At 38.4% G+C, this 22,238-nt stretch overlaps 1 protein-coding gene across 1 annotated transcript in view; it reads left to right on the top strand.

Annotated features, from left to right (window-relative positions):
- PDE11A (phosphodiesterase 11A) overlaps nt 1-22,238 on the top strand; it is a 420,363-nt gene that overhangs the window by 175,498 nt on the left and 222,627 nt on the right. The window contains exon 5 of the mRNA XM_004267363.3: nt 7,679-7,743. Within this exon, the coding sequence (XP_004267411.2) occupies nt 7,679-7,743 (65 nt within the window). The remainder of the gene's footprint in view (nt 1-7,678; nt 7,744-22,238) is intronic.

Raw genomic sequence — 22,238 nt, 5'->3', positions numbered from 1 at the left:
ATGCTTTCATCTATTTTTTATTGGTCATAATCTCCGCAGTGACACTATATATATCCCATTAAACTGCATCAAAAAATTTTAGCTGTTTCATTTTTTAACCCAGGTGTCTGACTATAAATAATTTTCCACTGGATGCATTATATTTTTAATAAATTCCTTTTAAAAATATAAATTGTTTGAGGCATGGCTGCCTAGAGTTTTGCTTTTCAAACAAAGATATTTTTGAGAGTGCAAGGAGGTACTTTTAATAATTATTGCATGACAACAGGCTTTATTAGACTGGGATGGTCCCGTGACAAGTGGGACATATGCTTGTCCTCAGATACACCCCCCATCACTCGCCCTGGTGCCTAAAATTTCTGTCATTACAGTGTTGTTTTAGATGAGAAGATTTTGACTCCAGGAATCTCCTTTCTGAACTATAGATAAATTACATGGGAACACGAATACTTTAATCTATCATTAGCCATTAACGATTTAGCAGAAAATAGCTAGTTGACTTGGTTCAGAGATCTCTCTGGACCAGAAGTTAGCAAATTTTTTCTGCAAAGAGCCAGCTAGTAAATATTTTAGGTTTTGTGGCCCATAGGGTCTCTATTACAACTACTCAACTCTACTGTCATAGCGAATAGCAGCCATAGGTAATATTTAAATGAATGAGTGGGCTCTGTTAAAATAAAACTTTATTTATAAAAACAGATGGGGGGACAAATTGGGCTTACAGAGTTTTTTTGCCCAACCCCACTCTGGAGGAATGGGAGGCAAGCAGATAGTTTACATCTCCAGAACTGTAATACTTCTTTGCTGTTCCTTGCTGTCCTCAAGGACCAAGGCCCATGTGCATGTTGCCTTAAGGGCTCAATATTCTGGTGACTTTGAGGGTTAATTTGCTTGTGAGCCTAATCTCAGATTGCCCTAAGTTCAGAGAACTTAGGGGGATTCCACCAGCAACCTTGCGTTCTTGAATATATGATTTAGGCTAGAATTTCTGTGACAATCTTAGATTTATTCTAGAATGTTTTTGAAGCCCTTCAGAGTCTGATGGCTTGGAACCAGGCTAACTTTATGCACCTTATGGAGCCAAGGCTAGTGTTTTGCCACTTCGTTGATCTTATCTGGCTTACAGTCAGCAGTGTGTTTGTCTTCACAGTTTCATTGCTCTGTTTATATTTTGTCACTCTCTTGATGGGACTCAAGCTTGCTTCTTTTTTATTCTTACATTGTTTGCTATCAGCTGTAGATCCTTAAATGTTGTATTTCTCTTACCCACCATTCCAGATTCCTTTCCCATGCCTCTGAAAAATACTCTTTTACACAAATTAATGGCCCATAATAGCTTTGTTCAACTGTAATTAGTTGTACATAAGCAAATTTATGTGATTTCATGTGTAAAAGTATTTTTATATACTTCATACATTTTTCAAGTATGTAAGTACTTCATCCCCTTTCTGTTTACACTTTTACCCAATTAATTGCCAAAAGCATTTAAGGCACCCTTCAGCAAAAATACAAAAATTCATAGTGAACAAATATTTTCTGAGTGCTTATTGTATTCCAGACACATAGCAGAATGAAAGGCAAACTTTCAAATTAAAAGGAAGAAAGAGAAAGTAGATGTTGTAAGTGAAACAAAATCAAACAACAAACTCAAAACCAAATTGTGGTGCAAAAAATTATACAACTTTGAACCTAAGGCTTTTCTCTGAGCTTCTCAACAGCCAAGGTAAAAGAAAAAAATGAATAGGCTTTTATAATTCCTTTGGTTTAGTAAAAGGAACACATCAACAGATTAAGAAAGTTTTTCTGACCATTAAGTTAAAAAAATTTTCTTCTCTAAAATATTAATTCTTTAAAAGTTGGAGACTGTATTTACTATTTCTTTTCTATCTCTCTATGCTATCCAGTACTTAATACACATTGGATGATCAGTATGTATCCAAAGACAAGGCAACATTAGTATTGTCCTCATTTTTCTTCTAAAGACACGGGAACCTAAGAATTATACAAGGTATGAAATTAGGAAACATAGTCTATAATACTGTCCTCACTTCTGATACCAAGTACAAGTTCGAGAGTTCCCAAGACCACTCTCAAACTCAATATTTTGCTAGAAGGGTTCACAGAATTCGCTGAAAGCGGTTATATACACGGTCATGGTTTATTATGGGAAGAGATACAAATTAAAGTAAGCCAAGGGAGAGATCAGTCCAGGAAGGTTCCGAAAGTGGTGCTTCCAATTGTCCTCTCTCCATGGAGTCATGGAAAGCATTAACTTCTCCCAGCAGTGATGCACACATCACTGTGTGTGCATGAAGTATTCAATATGCATGAAGTATTGCCAGCCAGGGAAGGTCACCTGAGCCTTGGCATCCAGGGTCTTTGTTGCGGCTTGATCACTAAAACCTATTTGGCCACCCTCATAGCTGCCCTCAGTCTCCCTGCCCTCCAGAGGTCAACTGATACCATGTGACCCAAAGGCTCCACCCTAAATCACATTGTTGGTGTGGCTCAAAGCCACCACTTTAAGTTACATTGTTACTATCTGGCTGGCCCAAGGCACCCAGGTAAACAAAGACATTTTTACCCAGGCTGGACATTCCAAGGGCTTAGAGGTTACCTCCCAGGAGACAAAGGCAAAGGCCAGACCTTTCTTTGGGTGAGCTTACTTCTTCCTACACACAAGGTCAACATTGTGGTTCATGAATCTAGTATCTGACTTTGATCATGGGCTGGTTTACTGGGGAACACAACTAGTACTTTCCATATGGAGTGCTAAAGTTGAAAGATGCATAATCCTTGACTTTCCCTTTACTCATTAAAAAGGAATTTAGAAACTAAAACCAAAAAATAAAATAAAACAAAATATTTGACCCTGTTTTTCTTTTCAGCATGTGATTTATGTTAGAATAAAAAGTTAAAACATTTTAGAAAAAAGAATTTCTTCCTTTTGTTAGTTTTAACAAGTCCTCTCTTACATTTCAAGGGTTCAAACATTCTGACGTTTCACTGAGGTACTTGTTGATCTTATCCATTCTCTTTGTGATTCTAGAGCTGTAAGTTATATAGCTTTAAGATTTCAGGATTTTCTGTTCCATTTCTTCTGTCACTCAGAGGGTTTTTTTTTTTTAATTCTTAGAAGATCTTTATTCTTTTTTAAACTCTAGACATTTTTCAGGTTTATTTCTTAAGGTATGGAGAGCAGAAGTTCACTTTTTATTCCAGGGAGCACTAATTTTGATGAGCCAGGACAAATTAAGCTCCCTACCATAAAGTAAGCTCCATGCAGGGATTTTTTTTTTTTTCTTTTACTGTGTAGCCCCAGTGCCTATTGCACTACTTGACACATACAGACACTCAGTACATATTTGTTGTGTCAAACAACAGTTTTCAAAAAGTTAAAAACCTAACCCTTGCACAAATCTAAAACAAGCAAGTATCAGAGATGTAGTTAACACATTAATGAGAGAAGCCAGCAAGGTAGTAGTCCGTTCTGAAACAGACACCAGATGAATGCAGGCACAAGATTGGTAGGTTAGAGTTTAAAAATGCTTACCGGGCTTCCCTGGTGGCGCAGTGGTTGAGAGTCTGCCTGCCGATGCAGGGGACACGGGTTCGTGCCCCGGTCCGGGAAGATCGCACATGCTGCGGAGCGGCTGGGCCCATGAGCCATGGCCGCTGAGCCTGCGCGTCCGGAGCCTGTGCTCCACAACGGGAGAGGCCACCACAGTGAGAGGCCTGTATACCGCAAAAAAAAAAAAAAAAAAAAATGCTTACCATCATCCAGGACAATAAAATTGTAATTATGGGCTTATCTTTTCTACTGCACAGAAGCCATTCGCATTTCTGCTTGGATAAAATTCATTTGCATTGCTATAGGACAAAAATCATTTTTGTAATGTCAAACTGTTCTTTGTTGCCCCAGTGGCTTCCTGAGTGACAGCACTTGCCCTGCTTGTTTTGAACTTCTACTTAGTTATTGCCCACTTCTGGGTACCCATCGTCAACATAATGTATGCAAGCCACAAGCCTCATGATGACTTCCTCATTTTACCCCTTGTCTCCTTTCCATGTAGACCCAGTCACATTCAAATTACCCAAGGGGAATGCTTCCTGAGTGCCACAAGTTACCCTACCTATGACCCTCTATAAAGGCACTTACCCGTGGGTCCTTGCTCTGCTGTCTGCCTGCCTGCAGTAACCAAACTTTGAGCTTTGGGTGACTTTCTGTGGTCCTTTGGGCATACTGTGCCCCCCTCTCTAGGGCCTGTGAATATAATAAACCCTTTAATTTCACATGCGTTTCTGAGTGTAATCTCTTATGCGTTTCTGAGTGTAATCTCTGCGGCCATGTTAGAGTGATCCTCAAAAACCCCGCCAAGGGGGCTTACTCCCCCTTTTACCACCCAATGGATATCAGTTTTTCAGAAATTAACATATGTCCTTTCAGAGTTGTAAAGTATTCTAATCAGCAGTGAAAATTAAGCCAAATAAAGTATTCTTAGTAATATTGGAGAGTTTAATTTCATCTATCAAGTCTGGAAATTAAAAGATATATCCTTCTTGATTTCCAAATGCAAAAACAATTATTAGTTGATTGGTAACTTGATTTACTATATATCAAGCCAAGTGTTTTACTTCAAGTTACTTCTGGTCTATGTTTATTCAGATTCAGGTATATAGTAGGTACTCAATAAATATTCATAGAATTAATAAATAAAGGCAGAATTTATCTAAGTATTCTGGCTCTGAAGGAGTCATGTCCAAATAATTTTCTCTGTCAATGCTACTTGCTCATGTTTATGAAAGCAGTGAGTAGTGGGGAAATTAGAAGCTGTGGAATCAGACCGACATCATTCAAATCCCAATTCTGTTAACCTATTGGTTATATGGTTTCCAGGAAACCACTTAACCCCTCTAAGCTTTCATTTTCTTTCAGGAAAATGGGGATAATAATACCTACCTTGCTAGGACGTTGTAAGCATCGATACATACATAAAGGATTGGTCATAATGTATGCAAAATGCCTCATACAGATTTGCAGTAAAATGGTAGGATATGGTTGTCTTAGTCAGTTTGAGCTGCTATTGCAAATTATCATAGACTGGGTGGCTTAAATAACAAACATGTATTTCTCCCAGTTCTGGAGGCTGGGAAAGGGAAATCCAAGATCAAGACACTGGCAGATCCAGTGTTTGGTGTGGCCACCCTTCCTGGTTTGTAGATGGCCATGTTCTCGTTGTATCCTCACGTAGCAGAGAAGAGAAGAAGAAGCAAGCTCTCTCTGTCTCTTTTAAAAGTACTAATCCCCTTATGAGGCTGCACCCTCACAACCTAATAACCTCTCAAAGGCCCCATCTCCAAATACCATCACATTGAGGATTAGGGTTTCAACATATGAATTTTGGGGGGGACACAAACATTCAGTTCATAGCAACAGCCTAAAACATGATTAAAAAGTAGAAGATTTACTGTCATCTAACAAAATAATGGAAAGAAATCACAGATGATGAGAGATCAAAGTAGAGATATGACTTTCTCTTTTAAAATCTGTAACAGTTTCCCATTCTGCAAGCATAAATGAAATGCTTCTATTTATTATCCTGTTATTGTTTTAACTTTAAGAATTATTTAGGGTATGGTTTGAGGAATTTATTATTTGGTGATAGCAAATAGTCTGTTTGTGGCCTGTTGGCCTTGTGAGACCCCAAGAATATTGCAGCTAGATCAAGATTTCTGTGTTCTAAGTGATTGGTTTCTGTTTAAGCCCTCAATTAAGATAAGTGTTCTAGTTAATTTTGCTGTGTAACAAATAAGCCCAACATTGAGAGGCTTAAACCAACCATGTTGGTTTAAACTGATCTTGTGGATCAGGAATTTGAAGAGGGAATAGCCAGGATGGTTTACCTCTTTCCAGGATATCTAGAACCACTGTTGGAGATCAGGGGTGACTTAATGGCTGGGAACTAGAATCATCTGAAGGTCTGTTTGCTTTTATGTCTGGCACCTGGGCTGGGAGGGCTTAAAGACTTGAGCTGCTGACCAGAGCATCTACATGTGACTCCTCTGTATGGTTGGCTACCTTTCAGCATAGTGTCCTCAGGGTAGTTGGACTTATGACATGGTGGCTCAGGGCTCCAGGCACAAGTATTCCAGTCAGATGAGGCAGAAGCTGCATTGCCTTTTATGACAACTTCAGAAGGCACATAGCCTCTCTTCTATATATTCTATTTGTTGTAGTGCTCTAGAGCCCACCTAGATTCAAGGGGAGGAAACATAGACCCTACAACTTGGTAGGAAGGTGGCAGGGTCATATTGTAGAGAGGAATGTGGGATAGGAGATATTGCTGTGGCCATCTCTGGAAAATAAAGTTTGCCACAATGAGTGATTTTGTAGAGGCTTATTTCACATTAGAATATGAAATGAAATATGTCCTATAGTTGTCAAGGGTATTTCCTTTTAGTTGAGCTATTGTCACTGCCCTGCTAGTCACACACAGTTTTCTTTGTGATGGGCTTTTATCTTTTTCTTAATGTTGCATTTTTTTTAGTATGGGTTCATTACCTCACTGATAGAGCTGTTTTAATATTTAATCTATTCCCAGTTCCCAAGTCATTTTCTCAAGTGCCCATCAATTCCTTATAAGTGGTTAATTTAAACGGCCTTTGAAGCATGACTGCATCTGTCTAAGGCAAATCTAAATGTCAACCTTGGAAGCATCCAGTGACATTCAGATGACTCCTTTCAGTATAGGGCCTCCTTTTTCTATCATGTGTTATATCTTGTCAAAAGAGGACCAGAAACGGTGCCTTTCCCACTCAATATTTTTAGCGTTGTTGAAAAAACTGACACTCTAGAGTCATGCAGACTTGCTTTAATCCCAGAGGCCCCATTTAGTTGTGCGAAACAGTGTAAGTTTCTTAAAAGTTATGGGTTGGTTTCCTCATCTATACACTGAAGATAAAAATTCCCACTTCAAAGAGTTGTAATAGGGAAATTAAATAGTCAAAGAAGCTTCTGATGTAGGGCCTGGTTTATAGTAAGAACTCAACAGTAGCTAATGATAAGAAAAACTGTCTTTGCATTTTCTGTGCCTATAAATTACCTTTCAGCATAATAGGTCTTGATCAGGATTTTGAACTGATTGTGCCAGTTTCACTGGACAGGTAAGGTAGGAAGTGTCCACACTAGGGATGATCTTAAGTGTCTTCCTCTTCGTTACCCTTTGCAGGTGACAGAAAAACATTCACCTGAGGACAGTGATAAGCCAGGGAAGGTAATTTCAGGAACCTGGGGTTGATGGAGGGCAACCTTTTGAAAGATGTTTTGTCTCTACCAGGTTCTCCATGGATGGTGACTGGGTTGTTAAAAGGGCAGTAAAAAAGTTTTCAAATGAGATGTCCCTTTGCCTGACCACCACAGGATTCTTACACCTTATTGTAAAAATATATACATATTTAGAAATGTATTAAAACTTGGGCAATATGTGCCGTGTAAGAAATAAAGTACAAAATGTAGGATAAAATTTTCTCGTATCCCTCGGGATTTCTCCACTTAAAATCTCTCTTTAATCTCCAATTATTGTAATAGTCATTATAAAGATGAAAAATGTTTACTGGAATATTTTAAACTGTGAGAAAGCTTTAACTGACTTGGATTTGTTGTCTTTTTGTGTGGCAGGTGGTGAAGTTTACCAAATCCTTTGAATTGCTGTCCCCAAAGTGCAGTGCCGATGCTGAGAACAGGTAGGGCTTATGACTTTCAGTTTTGTCTCTGATCCTCATCTTCGATCCGTGGTGTTGGCAGCATTGCATAATTTCTGAGGATAAGAGTTTTTCTTTCTTTAGATCAGCAAGTGCAGCCAAATATCATCACTCTTCTATATTTCAGGGCTTAAATTAAAACTATACATAAAAATACATGTATATACATCTAAAACTGCTAATGAATAAAGTCGATTTTTAGATATTCCATAACTGCATAGATAACCTTTTTTTTTTTTTTTTTGCTTTATTCTGGTCCCTCGTTTGTCTTCTTCCCTTTTGTTTGCTTGTGTTTGACCAATACCCCTTGGGGAAAAGACTAAGAGTTTCTGGTAATTCACTTTTTGTCCCTATTGGTATCTTTGAAGCTGTAGCAGGGTGAAAATTAGGGTTGGGGACAATCAGTGAATTTCTTTTAGTTTGCACTACCCTGAATAATAGTTTGGCTACTACAAAAATAGATTCTCTTTACTTTGGTCACCTCTAGAAGAAGGGCTAAAAAAATAGTGAAATTGACCAAAATGCAGAAATATGGAGAAGGACAAGTAAAGCATGATGATGATAATGATGACAATAACAATGATGGTAATACCAGCTAGATAAGCAGCTTCCATTTATCTGAGTACCTGCTGAGTGTGCCAGGTACTATTCTAAATGCTTTATATGCATTGAATCCCCCCAGATAACCTGATGAAGTAGGCATCATTACCCATGCGTGACAGAGGAGAAAGCCAAGGTTCAGTGAGTTTAAGTGACTTGTTCAAGGCCCTGCAGCCAGTAAATGGTAGCCACATCTCAGGACAAGATCACCTGCATAAAACCCTCCCAATCTCTGAATTTTGATCCCATTGCACACATAATTTACAGTCTGGTAATTAATCTCATATAGTGAATGTCTGCTGGATTGTTTCCCAATCTGGCTGGATCAATCAGAATCAAGCTAGGAGAACTGAATAAAAACTAAATTCTCAGGACCCACATGAGTGCTTTTGATTCAATATGTTGAAAGTGAAGTCCTAAAGATCTGTATATTCAAAAGGCTCCTTGGGTAATACCTGTTTCAAGATGTAGTAGTTGAGGGTAATTTGATTTTATGTACTTATTATTGCCTTTAAGTTCAGAAAATAGAAATCAGCACATTAAAATGGGCACTTTAGTTGCTTCACTTTTTATCAAGTGTATGATATTTAAAAGAGTCCATTTCTAATTCCAGTTATAGAGCATTCTTGAAAAGGCAAAATTATAGCAACAGAAAGCAGATCAGTAGTTGCCAGGTGTGGAGATAGAGAGAAGAGTTTACTGTGAGGGGGTACAGGGGAATTTTGAGTGGTGAAGGAACCGTTCTCCGTCTTGCTTGTGGTGGCAGTTATACAACTGCATTTGTCAAAACTTGCAGAACTATGCGCTTAAAAAACATAAATTTTACTGTTTGTAAATTATACCTTAAAATGGGAAGCAAGAGGTCTTTTGTAAGAGGTTTTTGTTTTCGTGAAAATGTATGTTCACATCTATGTTTAATGTCAGCTAATCTATACCCAAAAAAGATTTAGACATAGAGTTACTAGTGGTGTATTCAGCCATTTTCCTAAAATTTTCATGTAAAATAACATGAAATACATTTAAAAATATCTGTCTGTACTTAGTCCTTTAGCTAGTTATGGCCTCATATAGGTTCTCTCTCTCATATATGAGGGGGAAAAGCCTTCCTTTGAAATCCTAATGTTTTAATATTGTTCTTTTTTTTTTTTTTTTAACTACTGAATGTGTCCTCATGGTCACTGCAGAGTTAAATATTTCATTATTTTTAATGCTGAGAGAACTTCCATGTCAAAACGAAATGACCCAGGGCCCATACTGCTCTTGGCAAACTTCTGATAATAAAAAAGAAAGAAAGAAAGAAAGAAAGAAAGGTCAGATTTTCTTTAAAGAGACATTTGAAAAGTGCCTTTGAACTTTGACATTATGAGATAGTACTCTCCATCATTCTATTTGTGGCCTTTATGTAGAATGTCCATTTATTTCAGAAGATCTTTCCTGCATTGTCTAGTAATTTTCCTCATGTAGATGTGGGATCCTTTGGTCATTTATTGCAGGTTAAAGGAATAAAGACAAGTGGCTCTAGCATTTATTTTGCCAGTGGCCATGGAAGAGACATTGAAACAGGCTATGAGTCTACAAATGACAGCCTGCTCTCAACACGTTGTAAATCTTTCCTTTAACCTTCATCACTTAACATCTTCTCTATAGCTAATGTCCATTGGATACCTTAGTCCTCTGGACATCATTCAGAGTTTTAATAGGATAGCTCTTGAAGGTAATGTCTAGGGTTTCATGCAACAATGTTTCAGGGCATTAGTTTAATTCTGATGAACTTTGATTTAAAGCTTGCTGCTTTTTATAGACAGTCCTTGAAGACTTTTTTAAAAACCAATTTTGTTGCTGACTCATCATTTCTGCCTCCTGTCTTGTGCGGCTAACTCTTTTGTCATGGCCAGTCTCCTCTTGGTCTCCTTGTAATTAATACCAAGCAATTTGAGAGTTGGAAATGATTTGATCTGTCTTTCTTCATGCGGTGTTTACCTCCTCTGGGACAGCCTTGATGACTCTTCTAGTGATAAGATTCTCACAATGTCACGGTGGGCTTTTTCTACTGATAGGGAGTTCTAATTGTTAGAAAGGCATTTTAGGTTGAATCACATTTCTGTAACTTCCACCTCTTTGTCCTAAATTTGTCCTTTGGAGATAGTTATCCTTTCATTAATTTTATTACTTCATTCAACAGCCATATGATGAGTACCTACTCTCTGATAGGTAATGGGGCTACAGAGATTTTTTTTTTAATCAGCAGTCTCTGCCCTCAAGGATCTCAAGGCCAATGAACAGGGGTAGGAGTGGGTTAAGAATATAATATAACCATACCTGGATTTCACCAGGCCTCCAGACCATGGCTATAAGTAGAGTCACGGTAACAGTGATCATCTATACTTGGCTGCTTGGTCATTTCTCCCTCGTAGTGTAAGAACCCAAGCCCTTTGCAAAAGTCACTCTTGAAGTAGCTCTGGGAATCCCCAAGATTAAAAAAAATTTTTTTATTGCTCACCCATCATTTCTTCCAAGTATTCCTAAGTCCTCTTCCTCTAAACATGGCAGAACAGCATCTGCTGGACATGGGCTTCCTGGCCCACTGCAGAATTCCCATGAGCATAACTGGACTCCTCACCACCGCTGTGCCACAGCTCCCTGGGCACTGTCTCAGATGCACTGGTGGCCTTTCCAAATCCAAGCAGGGCTTGGTAGTCAGTGCAGAAAGTAAGAAGTTTCACTTTCCCTACAGTGTGCTATAGTTTGTTGCCTGACCCCTAATCAGTCCTGCATGTACCTCATTTTTTTTTTACAAGTCTTTTAGTTCCTAAAGCTTTTCTTTCTCCATAGGACTTGGACTTAGTCCATGGGGCCAGGCTTAGGAACCAGTCCCCAGATTGAGAGCTAGCCACTAAGTTGTTCTTTTGATTTCCCCACCTTTTTTCCATCTTAGCCACCAGACTCAGATGCTCAAGACCTCCTCCTCCCAGTCCCTTCCCCTCCATGCACATCAGCTTATATAACACATAAAGGCCCCCTCATATACAGATGTGTCCCAGATTAGGCTCATATGTCCTGCTGTCAAGTACATCAGTGATGGCAAAGCAATTCAATACTTTCTGTAAAAGGTTTGTGCAAGGTGGTATTTTAATACAGAGGAAGGGGCACCCAACTCATCTGGGGAAAACTGGAAGATGATCCTCAGAGAAAGCTTTCAGACATGGTAAAAATTCATTTAGGTACTACTGTAGAATGATGGGAAGTCAGTGACACGACTACCTTCCAGGGTGAGGAAACATCGTAAACAGAAGCATAGAGGTGGGAGAGAAAACATGGCATGTTTCAGAATCTTTAATTAGGGCTGTGATCTGTTGTCACAAGGGTCATCATAATTGATGGTGATGGCCCTTAACTCCTTCTGAGGGCCTCCAGCTCCCCTGAATGCCATCTCATAGGGGTTTGGGTCCTATCTGGTCCTCAGATGCTCAGACCCTCTTAATTGGCCTGGAGACTGGCTACATGCCTGCTTGCTCACGGGGGAGTAGCAACAGATAGTGAAATATTAAGATTTGTCTTGAAAAATCCTCTGGGCAGTGGTGTGGGAGAAGGACCAGAGGATGACAAGCTAAAGCCACCAAGGATTAAATTTACTGCCTTACCCACATGGCAGTGGTTCAGTTATGGTAGACTTCACGGATCCACTATCCTTAACTTTTCCAAGTCAGCAACTGCTATTTTTAGACTATTTTCATATTTCATGGTCCCCAGACTCTTCACCACCCTTTTTATTCTCCCCTGGACGTGCCCCAGCTTAGAATGGAACATGATATTCCAGTTTTTTCCAGAATCAGAACAGTTTAGAAATAGACATGTGTCTCTCTTTTGCAGAATATAATACTGTTGATGCATTTATTATTTACAATCCTCTTGGGTTGTCCATACTGACTTTAAAAAAAAATTAAGATCTTGTCTGATCCATTCGACTATCCCTCAGATCTCACTCTAGGACCTTTCATGTGAAGCCTAATTTAATAATATATAGTGAAGCGGCCAGAATAAACTTTCTTGAATCTCTTATTCAAGCTTTAATAAACCTCTTTCTGTTCTCAATGGGAATAGGGTGTCTGAATGATCATATGTACTTAGAAATGAAAAAGAACATTTATGGACATCTTAAGAGTTAGAAATTTTTATTTAGTTTAAAATATATTTGGCCACATTCTATTGATGTATCTCCTAGGTATAAATATGGGTGCTTTGGAAATTGCACTTTCTCAGCACTGCTACTTAAGGCTAAAAAAAAAAAAAAAGAAGAAGAAGAAATTTTTTAAAAAGCCAAATGTCTGTAATTTCTAGAAGGTAACAACTGACTAAAAGGGAATTTTCACATAATCGTTTAATGGAATATAATGGAAATATATATTGTTTAAAACACAAGCACTGTAATCATTTCAGCATTTTGGGAGTAAGGGAGTTGAGGGGAGAAAACTTATTTCAGAGGGAAACAATCTTTTTTAAAAAGCCATCTTCTTACTATATTTTTCATTTGGTATGACTAGAAGGGGAGGAGAAAAATAAAGCTAGAAATCCCAGAGGAGGTAAATAAAGGGTAAGAATCTCTGTTTAATGAGTCTTTCAGCATGCAGGTCAGCCTGGAGGGTGGAGAGCTAAAATGTTCTGTTTCATAAGATGAGGGTATATGGTAAGCAGAGTAATGCCCCCTCAAAGATATACAGGTCCTAATCTGTGGAACCATGACAAAAGGGACTTTGCAGATCTGATTAAGAATCTTGAGATGGGGAGATCATCCTGGATTATCTGGATGGGTCCAATGTAATCAGAAGGGTCCTTATAAATGGAGATGTGGTGACAGAAGCAGAGGTCACTAGCCATGGCAATCAGAGAAGAAAAAGAAATAAAAGGAATACAAATTGGAAATGAAGAAGTAAAACTGTCACTGTTTGCAGATGACATGATACTATACATAGATAATCCTAAAGATGCCATGAGAAAACTACTAGAGCTAATCAGTGAATTTGGTAAAGTTGCAGGATACAAAATTAGTGCACAGAAATCTCTTGCATTCCTATATACTAACAATGAAATATCAGAAAGAGAAATCCAAGGAAACAATCCCATTCACCACTGCAACAAAAAGCATAAAATACCAAGCAATAAACCTACCTAAGGAGACAAAAGACCTGTTAAGACACTGATGAAAGAAATCAAAGATGACACAGACAGATGGAGAGATATACCATGTTCTTGGATTGGAAGAAGCCATATTGTGAAAATGACTATACTACCCAAAGCATTCTACATATTCAATGCAATCCCTATCAAATTACCAATGGCATTTTTTTTACAGAACTAGAACAAAAAAATCTTAAAATTTGTGTGGAGACACAAAACACCCCGAATAGCCAAAGCAATCTTGAGGGAAAAAAACGGAGCTGGAGGAATCAGACTCCCTTACTTCAGACTATACTACAAAGCTACAGTAATCAAGACAGTATGGTACTGGCACAAAAACAGAAATATAGATCAATAGTACAGGATAGAAAGCCCAGAGATAAACCCATGCACCTATGGTCAACTAATCTATGACAAAGGGGACAAGGATATACAGTGGAGGAAAGACAATCTTCAATAAGTGGTGCTGGGAAAACTGGACAGCCACATGTAAAAGAATGAAATTAAAATGCTCCCCAACACCATACACAAAAATAAATTGAAAATGGATTCACGACCTAAATGTAAGACCAGGCACTATAAAACTCTTAGAGGAAAACATAGGAAGAACACTCTTTGACATAAACCACAGCAAGATCTTTTTTGACCCACCTCCTAGAGTAATGGAAATAAAAGCAAAAATAAACAAATGGGACCTAGTGAAACTTAAAAGCTTTTGCACAGCAAAGGAAACCATAAACAAGATGAAAAGGCAACCCTCAGAATGGGAGAAAATATTTGCAAACAAATCAACGGACAAGGGATTAATCTCCAAAATATATAAACAGCTCATGCAACTCAATATTAAAAAAACAAACACCCCAATCCAAAAATGGGCAGAAGACCTAAATAGACATTTCTCCAAAGAAGACATACAGATGGCCAAGAGGCACATGAAAAACTGCTCAACATCACTAATTATTAGAGAAATGCAAGTCAGAAGTACAATGAGATATCACCTCACACCAGTTACAATGGGCATCATCAGAAAATCTACAAGCAACAAGTGCTGGAGAGGGTGTGGAGAAAAGGGAACCCTCTTTCACTGTTGGTGGGAACGTAAATTGATACAACTACTATGGAGAACAGTATGGAGGTACCATAAAAAACTAAAAATAGAACTACCATATGACCCAGCAATCCCACTACTGGGCATATACCCAGAGAGAACCATAATTCAAAAAGATACATGCACCCCAATGTTTACTGCAGCACTGTTTACAATCTCCAGGTCATGGAAGCAACCTAAATGCCCATCAACAGACAAATGGATAAAGAAGATGTGGTACATATATACAATGGAATATTACTCAGCCATAAAAAAGAACGAAACTGGGTCATTTGCTGAGACATGGATGTACCTAGAGACTGTCATACAGAGTGAAGTAAGTCAGAAACAGAAAAACAAATATCATATATTAATGCATATACATGGAATCTAGAAAAATGGTACAGATGAACCGTTTGCAGGGCAGGGGTGGAGACATGGATGTAGAGAACAAATGTATGGACACCAAGGGGGGAAAGTGGGGGTGGGGTGGTGGGGGTGGGATGAATTGGGAGATTGGGATTGACATATATGGACTGATATGTATACAATAAATAACTAATAAGAACCTGCTGTATAAAAATAATAAAAGAGAAAAAGAAAAGCAGTAGAAGTCAGTGTGATGCAGTTTGAGAAAGACTCAACCTGTCATTGCTGGCTTTGAAGGTGGAGGAATGGAGACATGAGCCAAGGAATGTGGGCAACCTCTAAAAGTTGGAAAAGGCAAGGAAAGGAGTTCTCCCCTAGAGAATTGTAAGATAATACGTTTGTGCTGTTTAAAGTCACTTAAGTTTGTAGTAATGTGTTACAACAATGACAGAAAACTAATACAGGGGTTTGAATTTAAAAGGAGTCCAAGAAGAAGAGAATTCAGGAAAAAATGAAGGAATAAGGAGAGGCAAACAAAGAACCCGTGGAACTGAACAATATGGGTAGAGGCTGAAACTTGTGGGAAAACATGGCCAGTGAGAAATTCCCAGGGGTGGGGCAGTTAAAGGATTTGTGTTAACTGTATGTTGTGCACTATTGTAAAATATTACATCTGCTTGTCCTTTGCTTGCTATTCATTCAGCTTACTGTCTTCAGTTGCCACTCACATCTTGTAAAACCAAAAACACATGTTTTTACAGGCTACTGCTGAGAATATAGAGATAGAAAATATAAGATCTTTAACTCTCAAATAGGAATATCAAAGTTACAGATTTGTTTGATTTTAAATGTTATTTCAGTGAAACTTGTTTCCCCAGTGTAGTGGGTTGAATAGTGTCCCCTCAAAATTCGTGACTATCTGAAACCTTAGACTGCGACCTTATTTGGAAATAAGGTCTTTGCAGATGCAGTTAGTTAAGGATCTTGAGATGAAATCATGCTGGACATACATGTTGGATTTTCCCCACGGGCAGTAAATCCAATGACTGATGTCCTCATAAGAAGAGGAGAGAACATACAGTGACACAAAGGAGAAGACCATGTGAAGACAGAGGCAGATATTGGAGTGATAAGTACAAGCCCAAGAACACCAGGAGCCATCAGAACCTGGAAAAGCCAATGAAAGATTCTCCCCAGAGCCTTCAGAGGGAGCATGGCCCTGCCAATACCTTGATTTCAGTCTTCTGGCTTCTAGAATTATGAGAGAATACATTTTTGTTGTAAGCCACCAAGTTTGTAGCACTTTGTTATGGCAGCCCTAGGAGACTAATATACTCAGTTATTAAATGAGGAAGATATATGTGGAATCTAGAAAAATGGTACAGATGAACCTGTTTGCAAGGCAGAAATAGAGACAGAGATATAGAGAACAAGTGTTTGGACCCCAAGTGGGGAAAGCGGGGGGTGGGGGAGGGTGGGATGAACTGGGAGATTGGGATTGACATATATACACTAACATGTATAAAATAGATAACTAATAAGAACCTGCAGTATAAAAAATAAATAAATAAAATTCAAAAAAAAAATATGAGGAAGATGAAATAGATAATGTCTACTAAATGTCTCTTCTAGCAACAAAGTTCCAGGAAGCTGTGATTCTGTGCATCCACTATTGTGCATTATAGTGATATCTACTTTAATTAGGGAAAGAGAATAACTGTCACTGAAAGTCTAGTATCCATCACACTTATGCTGTCTTAGTCTCACAAATGCCCAGTGAGTTACATGTAATTGTCCTTAGTTTACAAATGAGGATCCTGAGTCTCAGAGAGGTAAGTAACTTGCACACATTTGCAGCACTTCTGGCAGTACTACCTATGCTCCTGCAGGCTTATGTCTGGAAGCAATTCTCTTAGCCATCTAATGCTCATTCTATTAAGACCATGGCCTTAGTTGAGTTAGATGCTACTTAATGTCTTCAACAAGATTATACTAAGATTTAGCATTGAAATGAAAAGTATCATTTTGCAGAAAAATATGGAAGCAAGAAGTGAAATATAAATTTGTTACTAGTGATGAAAATGTTTATTGTTAGAAAACTGGCCACATGTCTATATGTTCTTGCAAAGCTACAACCAAGGAAGAAACTCACAAGGAGACAAAACTGTGCTATATTTTGTTACTAAAATACATACTAAAGGATCATTTACTACATGCCAAGTGATGCCACCGAAGGCAGGAAAAATTGACCAAGTACTCACAATAAGTGAAAGAAATTTCAAAACAATAAGAGGCCAGTGTAACTAAATTCATGCATGATGCAGAACTGTTATTAAAGTATAGAATGTTAATTTGTCAAAAACTTCCAATGTTTTGGAAGCTGCTTAGATTCCAGTGACAAGGGATTCAATTGAGTAAAAAAGGAAACTGAATTTAGTCAAATAAGAAATGCTGAGAAAATTCCAGTGTCTTCTGACATGCCTGTCAATGCCAAGTGTGCTAAATTGATCATCCTCAAGAGCACAGATGACAAAGTATAGCGTTTCAACATGAGGCCTTGCATAACATCAGATGGTTAAAACTTGCCACCATATTCGATTTTAAATGACAAAGTCAAACTAAAGGTGATAGAATTTGGGGCCCCATTACCTTCACCCTCTGTTGTCATACTCGTGAATGCATTTCGTTACATGGCCAAAGAGACTTTGCAGATGTAATTAAGGTTGTTAATCAGTTGATGTTAAAATAGGGAGATTATTCTGGGATTAACTTGGTGGACCCAATGTAATCACAAGTCCTTGAATACAGAGCTTTCTCCCAGTTGAGGACCAAATAGGAAGTTAGAGAGATACAACAGAAGGGGGAAGTCAAATAGATTGGAAGCATGAACAGGATTCAACACATATTGCTGGCTTAAATATTCAGAGGGCCATGTGTCAAGGAAACCAGGACTTCCGTGCTACAACTATAATGAATTGAATTCTTCCAACAACCTGAATGAGCTTGATTCTTCCCCAGAACCTCTAGAAGGGGATGCAGTTCTATCAATACCATGATTTTGGTCTTTTGAGGTCCTAAGCAGTAAATCCAGCTGACAAATGCCATAGTAAACTTCTGGTCTCTGGAACTGTGTGATAATAAAAAGGTGTGGTTTTAAGATGATAATTTTGTAGTAGTTTGTTATGCAGAAATAGGAAATGAATGCAGTATTAGTGTATGAGTTTAAACCCAGTCTCATCTGAGAATGAGATTGAACTCAGTGATGTTACTGTGTGTGTGTGCACGCACGCGCACACACACACACACACACACACACACACACACTCCCACAGATGGATGACAGCTGAGCTGATGAATGAGCGATGTACAGCCATGTGGAACAGATGACCAGGAACCCTACGTAACCTTCCAAGTTATGTTAGGTCTTGATACAGTTTTCAGACATGTATCTGCACAGTAAGAGAATTGCTGGTGGTGTGACTGGACAACAGTAGCCCCTTAAAATTTCTGTCAACAAACGAACTAAGGAATACTTGAGGAAAGAATGTGAGTCTGGTTGTTGTCTAAAAACCCGCCAATGACACCTCTTACTAAGTTCAGTAGAATGACAGCATCAAGACTTGCAGGAGGGGTTGGCAGCTTGGAAGAGAGTCCTGGAGATGATAGCAGAGCACTCTTCTAAAAAAGGCTGCATCCTGATGACTCAAAGGCTCATATCTGTGAACATCAAAGACTGTATATTGAAAAGTGATTCAGAAGAGTGACACTGAATTTGAAGAAATTTTAGAATGTCTTAGTCAATTTATTTTGCCCATAATTTTTCCTTTTATATATAATCAACTTGTATAGTTAAAATTTTCCTTCAAGAATGGTATATGATAAAATTTATATCTAATCCAAAAGATCTCTAAAATAAGATTAAAATATTTTAAGTGGAAAGAACACATTGACTCATTGCAGCATTTTTTCTCTTCTTTCAGTGGTTCAAAAATAACAGTGCATCTTACAATCTGTGGTACTGTAGATTCAATGAAATAATATGACCCTTCCACACGTCGTTTTTCTTGTGGATTTTCTATTCCTTAGCTCATCTACATCTATCCCTGAGGGTACATATATCTCAACTTTGAGAAGCATCTTGGAGACCTTTAGGGTTTCTTTCATTTTTGAGATGGAACAGCCCCATGATTCTTCTCAACATTAGGTTTCTTTGTTGCATTTTTGGGGTCAGAATGCTGAAACTCATGTTTCAATGCCTTACTGATTTTTTTCTTTTCCTTTTCAATTCTGTGTGGAATCTAGTTTTGCAAAGAAATTACTCTTTCCAACATTCCTCACTTCTCTGTAACTCTTTCCTTTAGGCTTCCAGCCTCCATGACCCACATCAGGCCTTTTTAGGTGTGTGTGGAGGCAGGGACTGACTTCCATGAGATGTGACTGTAATGAGACAAAACTACAGGATGAGCTCTAGCGTTGGGTCAAGAGTCTGTAAACAAGCCTTCTAGAGATGTTCTTTGTCTTGGGCCAGCAGCAATGATATTTTCAGGAATAGATTTGGGATAGACTGTGTTAGCCTGGAGAGACTAAGTATGATGAGTGAGATTTTGTTTATCATGTTTACTGTGATTGTACCTTGCAGTCATATTGTACATTTTATAACTCCGAGATGTACCTGGCCCAGGCGAGGTAATCTCCAGCTCTTATCCAGGTTATGAGTATGATTTTGGGCTCATGCTTCCAGAAAGTGTGATGTGACTCACCCTTGCTTGGACATTACCACTCAAAAGCATACCCCCTTGATGAGGCTCTGGGGAATTAGAAATTCTGTTCCTACCTTATTACCACTCAAAAGCATACCCCCTTGATGAGGCTCTGGGGAATTAGAAATTCTGTTCCTACCTTGGAGAATGTTGCTATATATCTTTTTGTACGCGGGCCTCTCACTCTTGTGGCCTGTCCCATTGCGGAGCACAGGCTCTGGACGCGCAGGCTCAGCAGCCATGGCTCACGGGCCTAGCCGCTCCGCGGCATGTGGAATCTTCCCAGACCGGGGCACGAACCCATGTCCCCTGCATCGGCAGGCGGACTCTCAACCACTGCACCACCAGGGAAGCCTGCTAAATATCTTTACCATGAATCCTAACCTTGCCAGCTTCACTGTGTATCCCTTAGATTGTAACTTTCAACATTTTTTGATTGCAACCTACAACAAAAATACATTTTATATCCAAACCTAGTTAATGTATATAAATATGTACACAAATACACACACACACATATATCTAAAACAAGTTTCATGAAACTATACTTACCTTTACTATGTATGTATCTTCTGATTTATTCTGTTCTTAAAAAAAACCCCACTTGCTGTCTTGACCCACAAAATTGATTTCATGATTCACTATTTTGTTGTGATCCACAACAAAACTTTAGACTTTTAAGCCACATCTGATTTACACTTGCAGTGTGTGTGGCCTCAATCAATGCCTATATTTGTTATTTTAAAATATAGTAGTTGTGTGAAACTGATTTTTCCCAAACATTTCAGAACTCCTTCACTCAAATACATATTGTTCTTCAAATAAGACACCTTGGGGAGAATTTGTTTGTGTAAGTTCTTTATACATCTGTTTAGTACAAGTGAATGAAATGTGTTACATGATCTGATTTTGGAATCCTGGGGATGCAAGAAGTAATGATGTCCCCACACTCTTTTTTGCTAGAGAGCAGACACATTCAGTCCTACCAGCACTTTTCAGCCACATTCTTCAAGTCTTGTGCTAGAGTCATTCTTATATATACCTTAGTGAGTCAGTTCCTGCCCTCCAAGAAGCATATGCTAAGATTAAATGAGCAAAAGATTTTTCAGGGGAAACAGCTGTGAAGGATAAAGGGTGGGACAAGGAGTAGGCAGGGAGAACCTTTTACTACCCTGCTCTGAGAAAGGAGAGTGGAAAAAAGGAGTGAACAGGAGGAGTGATAGATTGCAGCATAGTTTGGAGAACATCTCTGCCAGGCCAGTGGGGAGTTCTAAGCAGAAGATGCCCATGGGAAGAATCTCACCGCCAGGAATGGCTCAGTTCCTACCCTTGCCATGCTCAGTCATTGGCAGACAACAGCCCCAGAGGAAGCCTGGATCCAAAGGTCGGGAGATGGAGACTTTCAATCCACTGTGCCCTCTGTTGCAGATTCTTTTAAAGGGGAATATGAATGGGGCATCTCCCACAGCAACTGCACTAGTGGGCCACTCATATTACTTGCTTTAATTAACGATCCAAAAATCTTTTTCAAATTCTCACTTGGCAGGTTAATTATCATCTTTGTCCTAATTATTCTTATTTTTTAAATTTTTGATTGAGATATAATTTACGTACAACAAAATCATCCTTTTAAAATGTACAATTAAGTGGGTTTTAGTATATTTCATATATTCACAAGATTGCACAACCATACACTGTATGTTTCTGGAATATTTTTATCACCCCAAAAAGAAACTCTGTACCCATTAGTAGTCACTCCCTACTCCCTCCTCCTTCCAGGTTTTGGCAATTTCTAATCTAATTTCTATTTCTATCAGTTTGCCTATTTTGGGCATTTCATATAAATAGAATCTTATAGTATGTGGCCTTTTGCATTTAGCTTCTTTCACCTAGCACATTTTCATGATTTATCCATGTTGTAGCATGGACTTTATTCCTTCATTCCTTGTTATGGCTGAATAATAGTCCTTTGTATGAATAGACCACATTTTGTTTATCCATTCATCATTAGTTGATGATGCTGTTTCCACTTTTGGGCTAGCAAGAATACTGCTACTATGAACAATCATGTACAAGTTTTTGAGTGGACATACATTTTCAATTCTTTTGGGTATAGACCTAGGAGTGGAATTGCTGGATCATATGTTAACTGTATGTTTAATTTTTAGAGCAACTGCCAGACTGTTTACTACAATGGCTACACAATTTTATATGCCCATCAGCAAAGTATGAGGGTTCCAATTTCTCCAGATCCTCATCAACTTTATTTATTTACAAAATTAAAGCCATTCTAGTGAATATGAAGTGGCATCTCATTGTGGTTGTGACTTCCCTAATAGCTAACAATTTTGAATATGTTTTCATGTCCATATTGGCCGTTTGTATATCTTGTTTGAGAAATATGAATTTAAATCCTTTGCCATCCTTTAGTTATGTTAGTAGTCTTTTTATTGTTGAGTTGTAAAAATCCTTTGTACTTTCTGGAT

The sequence above is a fragment of the Orcinus orca genome, chromosome 7 (assembly GCF_937001465.1).
Source record: "Orcinus orca chromosome 7, mOrcOrc1.1, whole genome shotgun sequence".
Lineage (NCBI taxonomy): Eukaryota > Metazoa > Chordata > Mammalia > Artiodactyla > Delphinidae > Orcinus > Orcinus orca.
The sequence above is the reverse complement of the archived record's forward strand: the minus strand, read 5'-3'. Positions and strand labels throughout refer to the sequence as shown.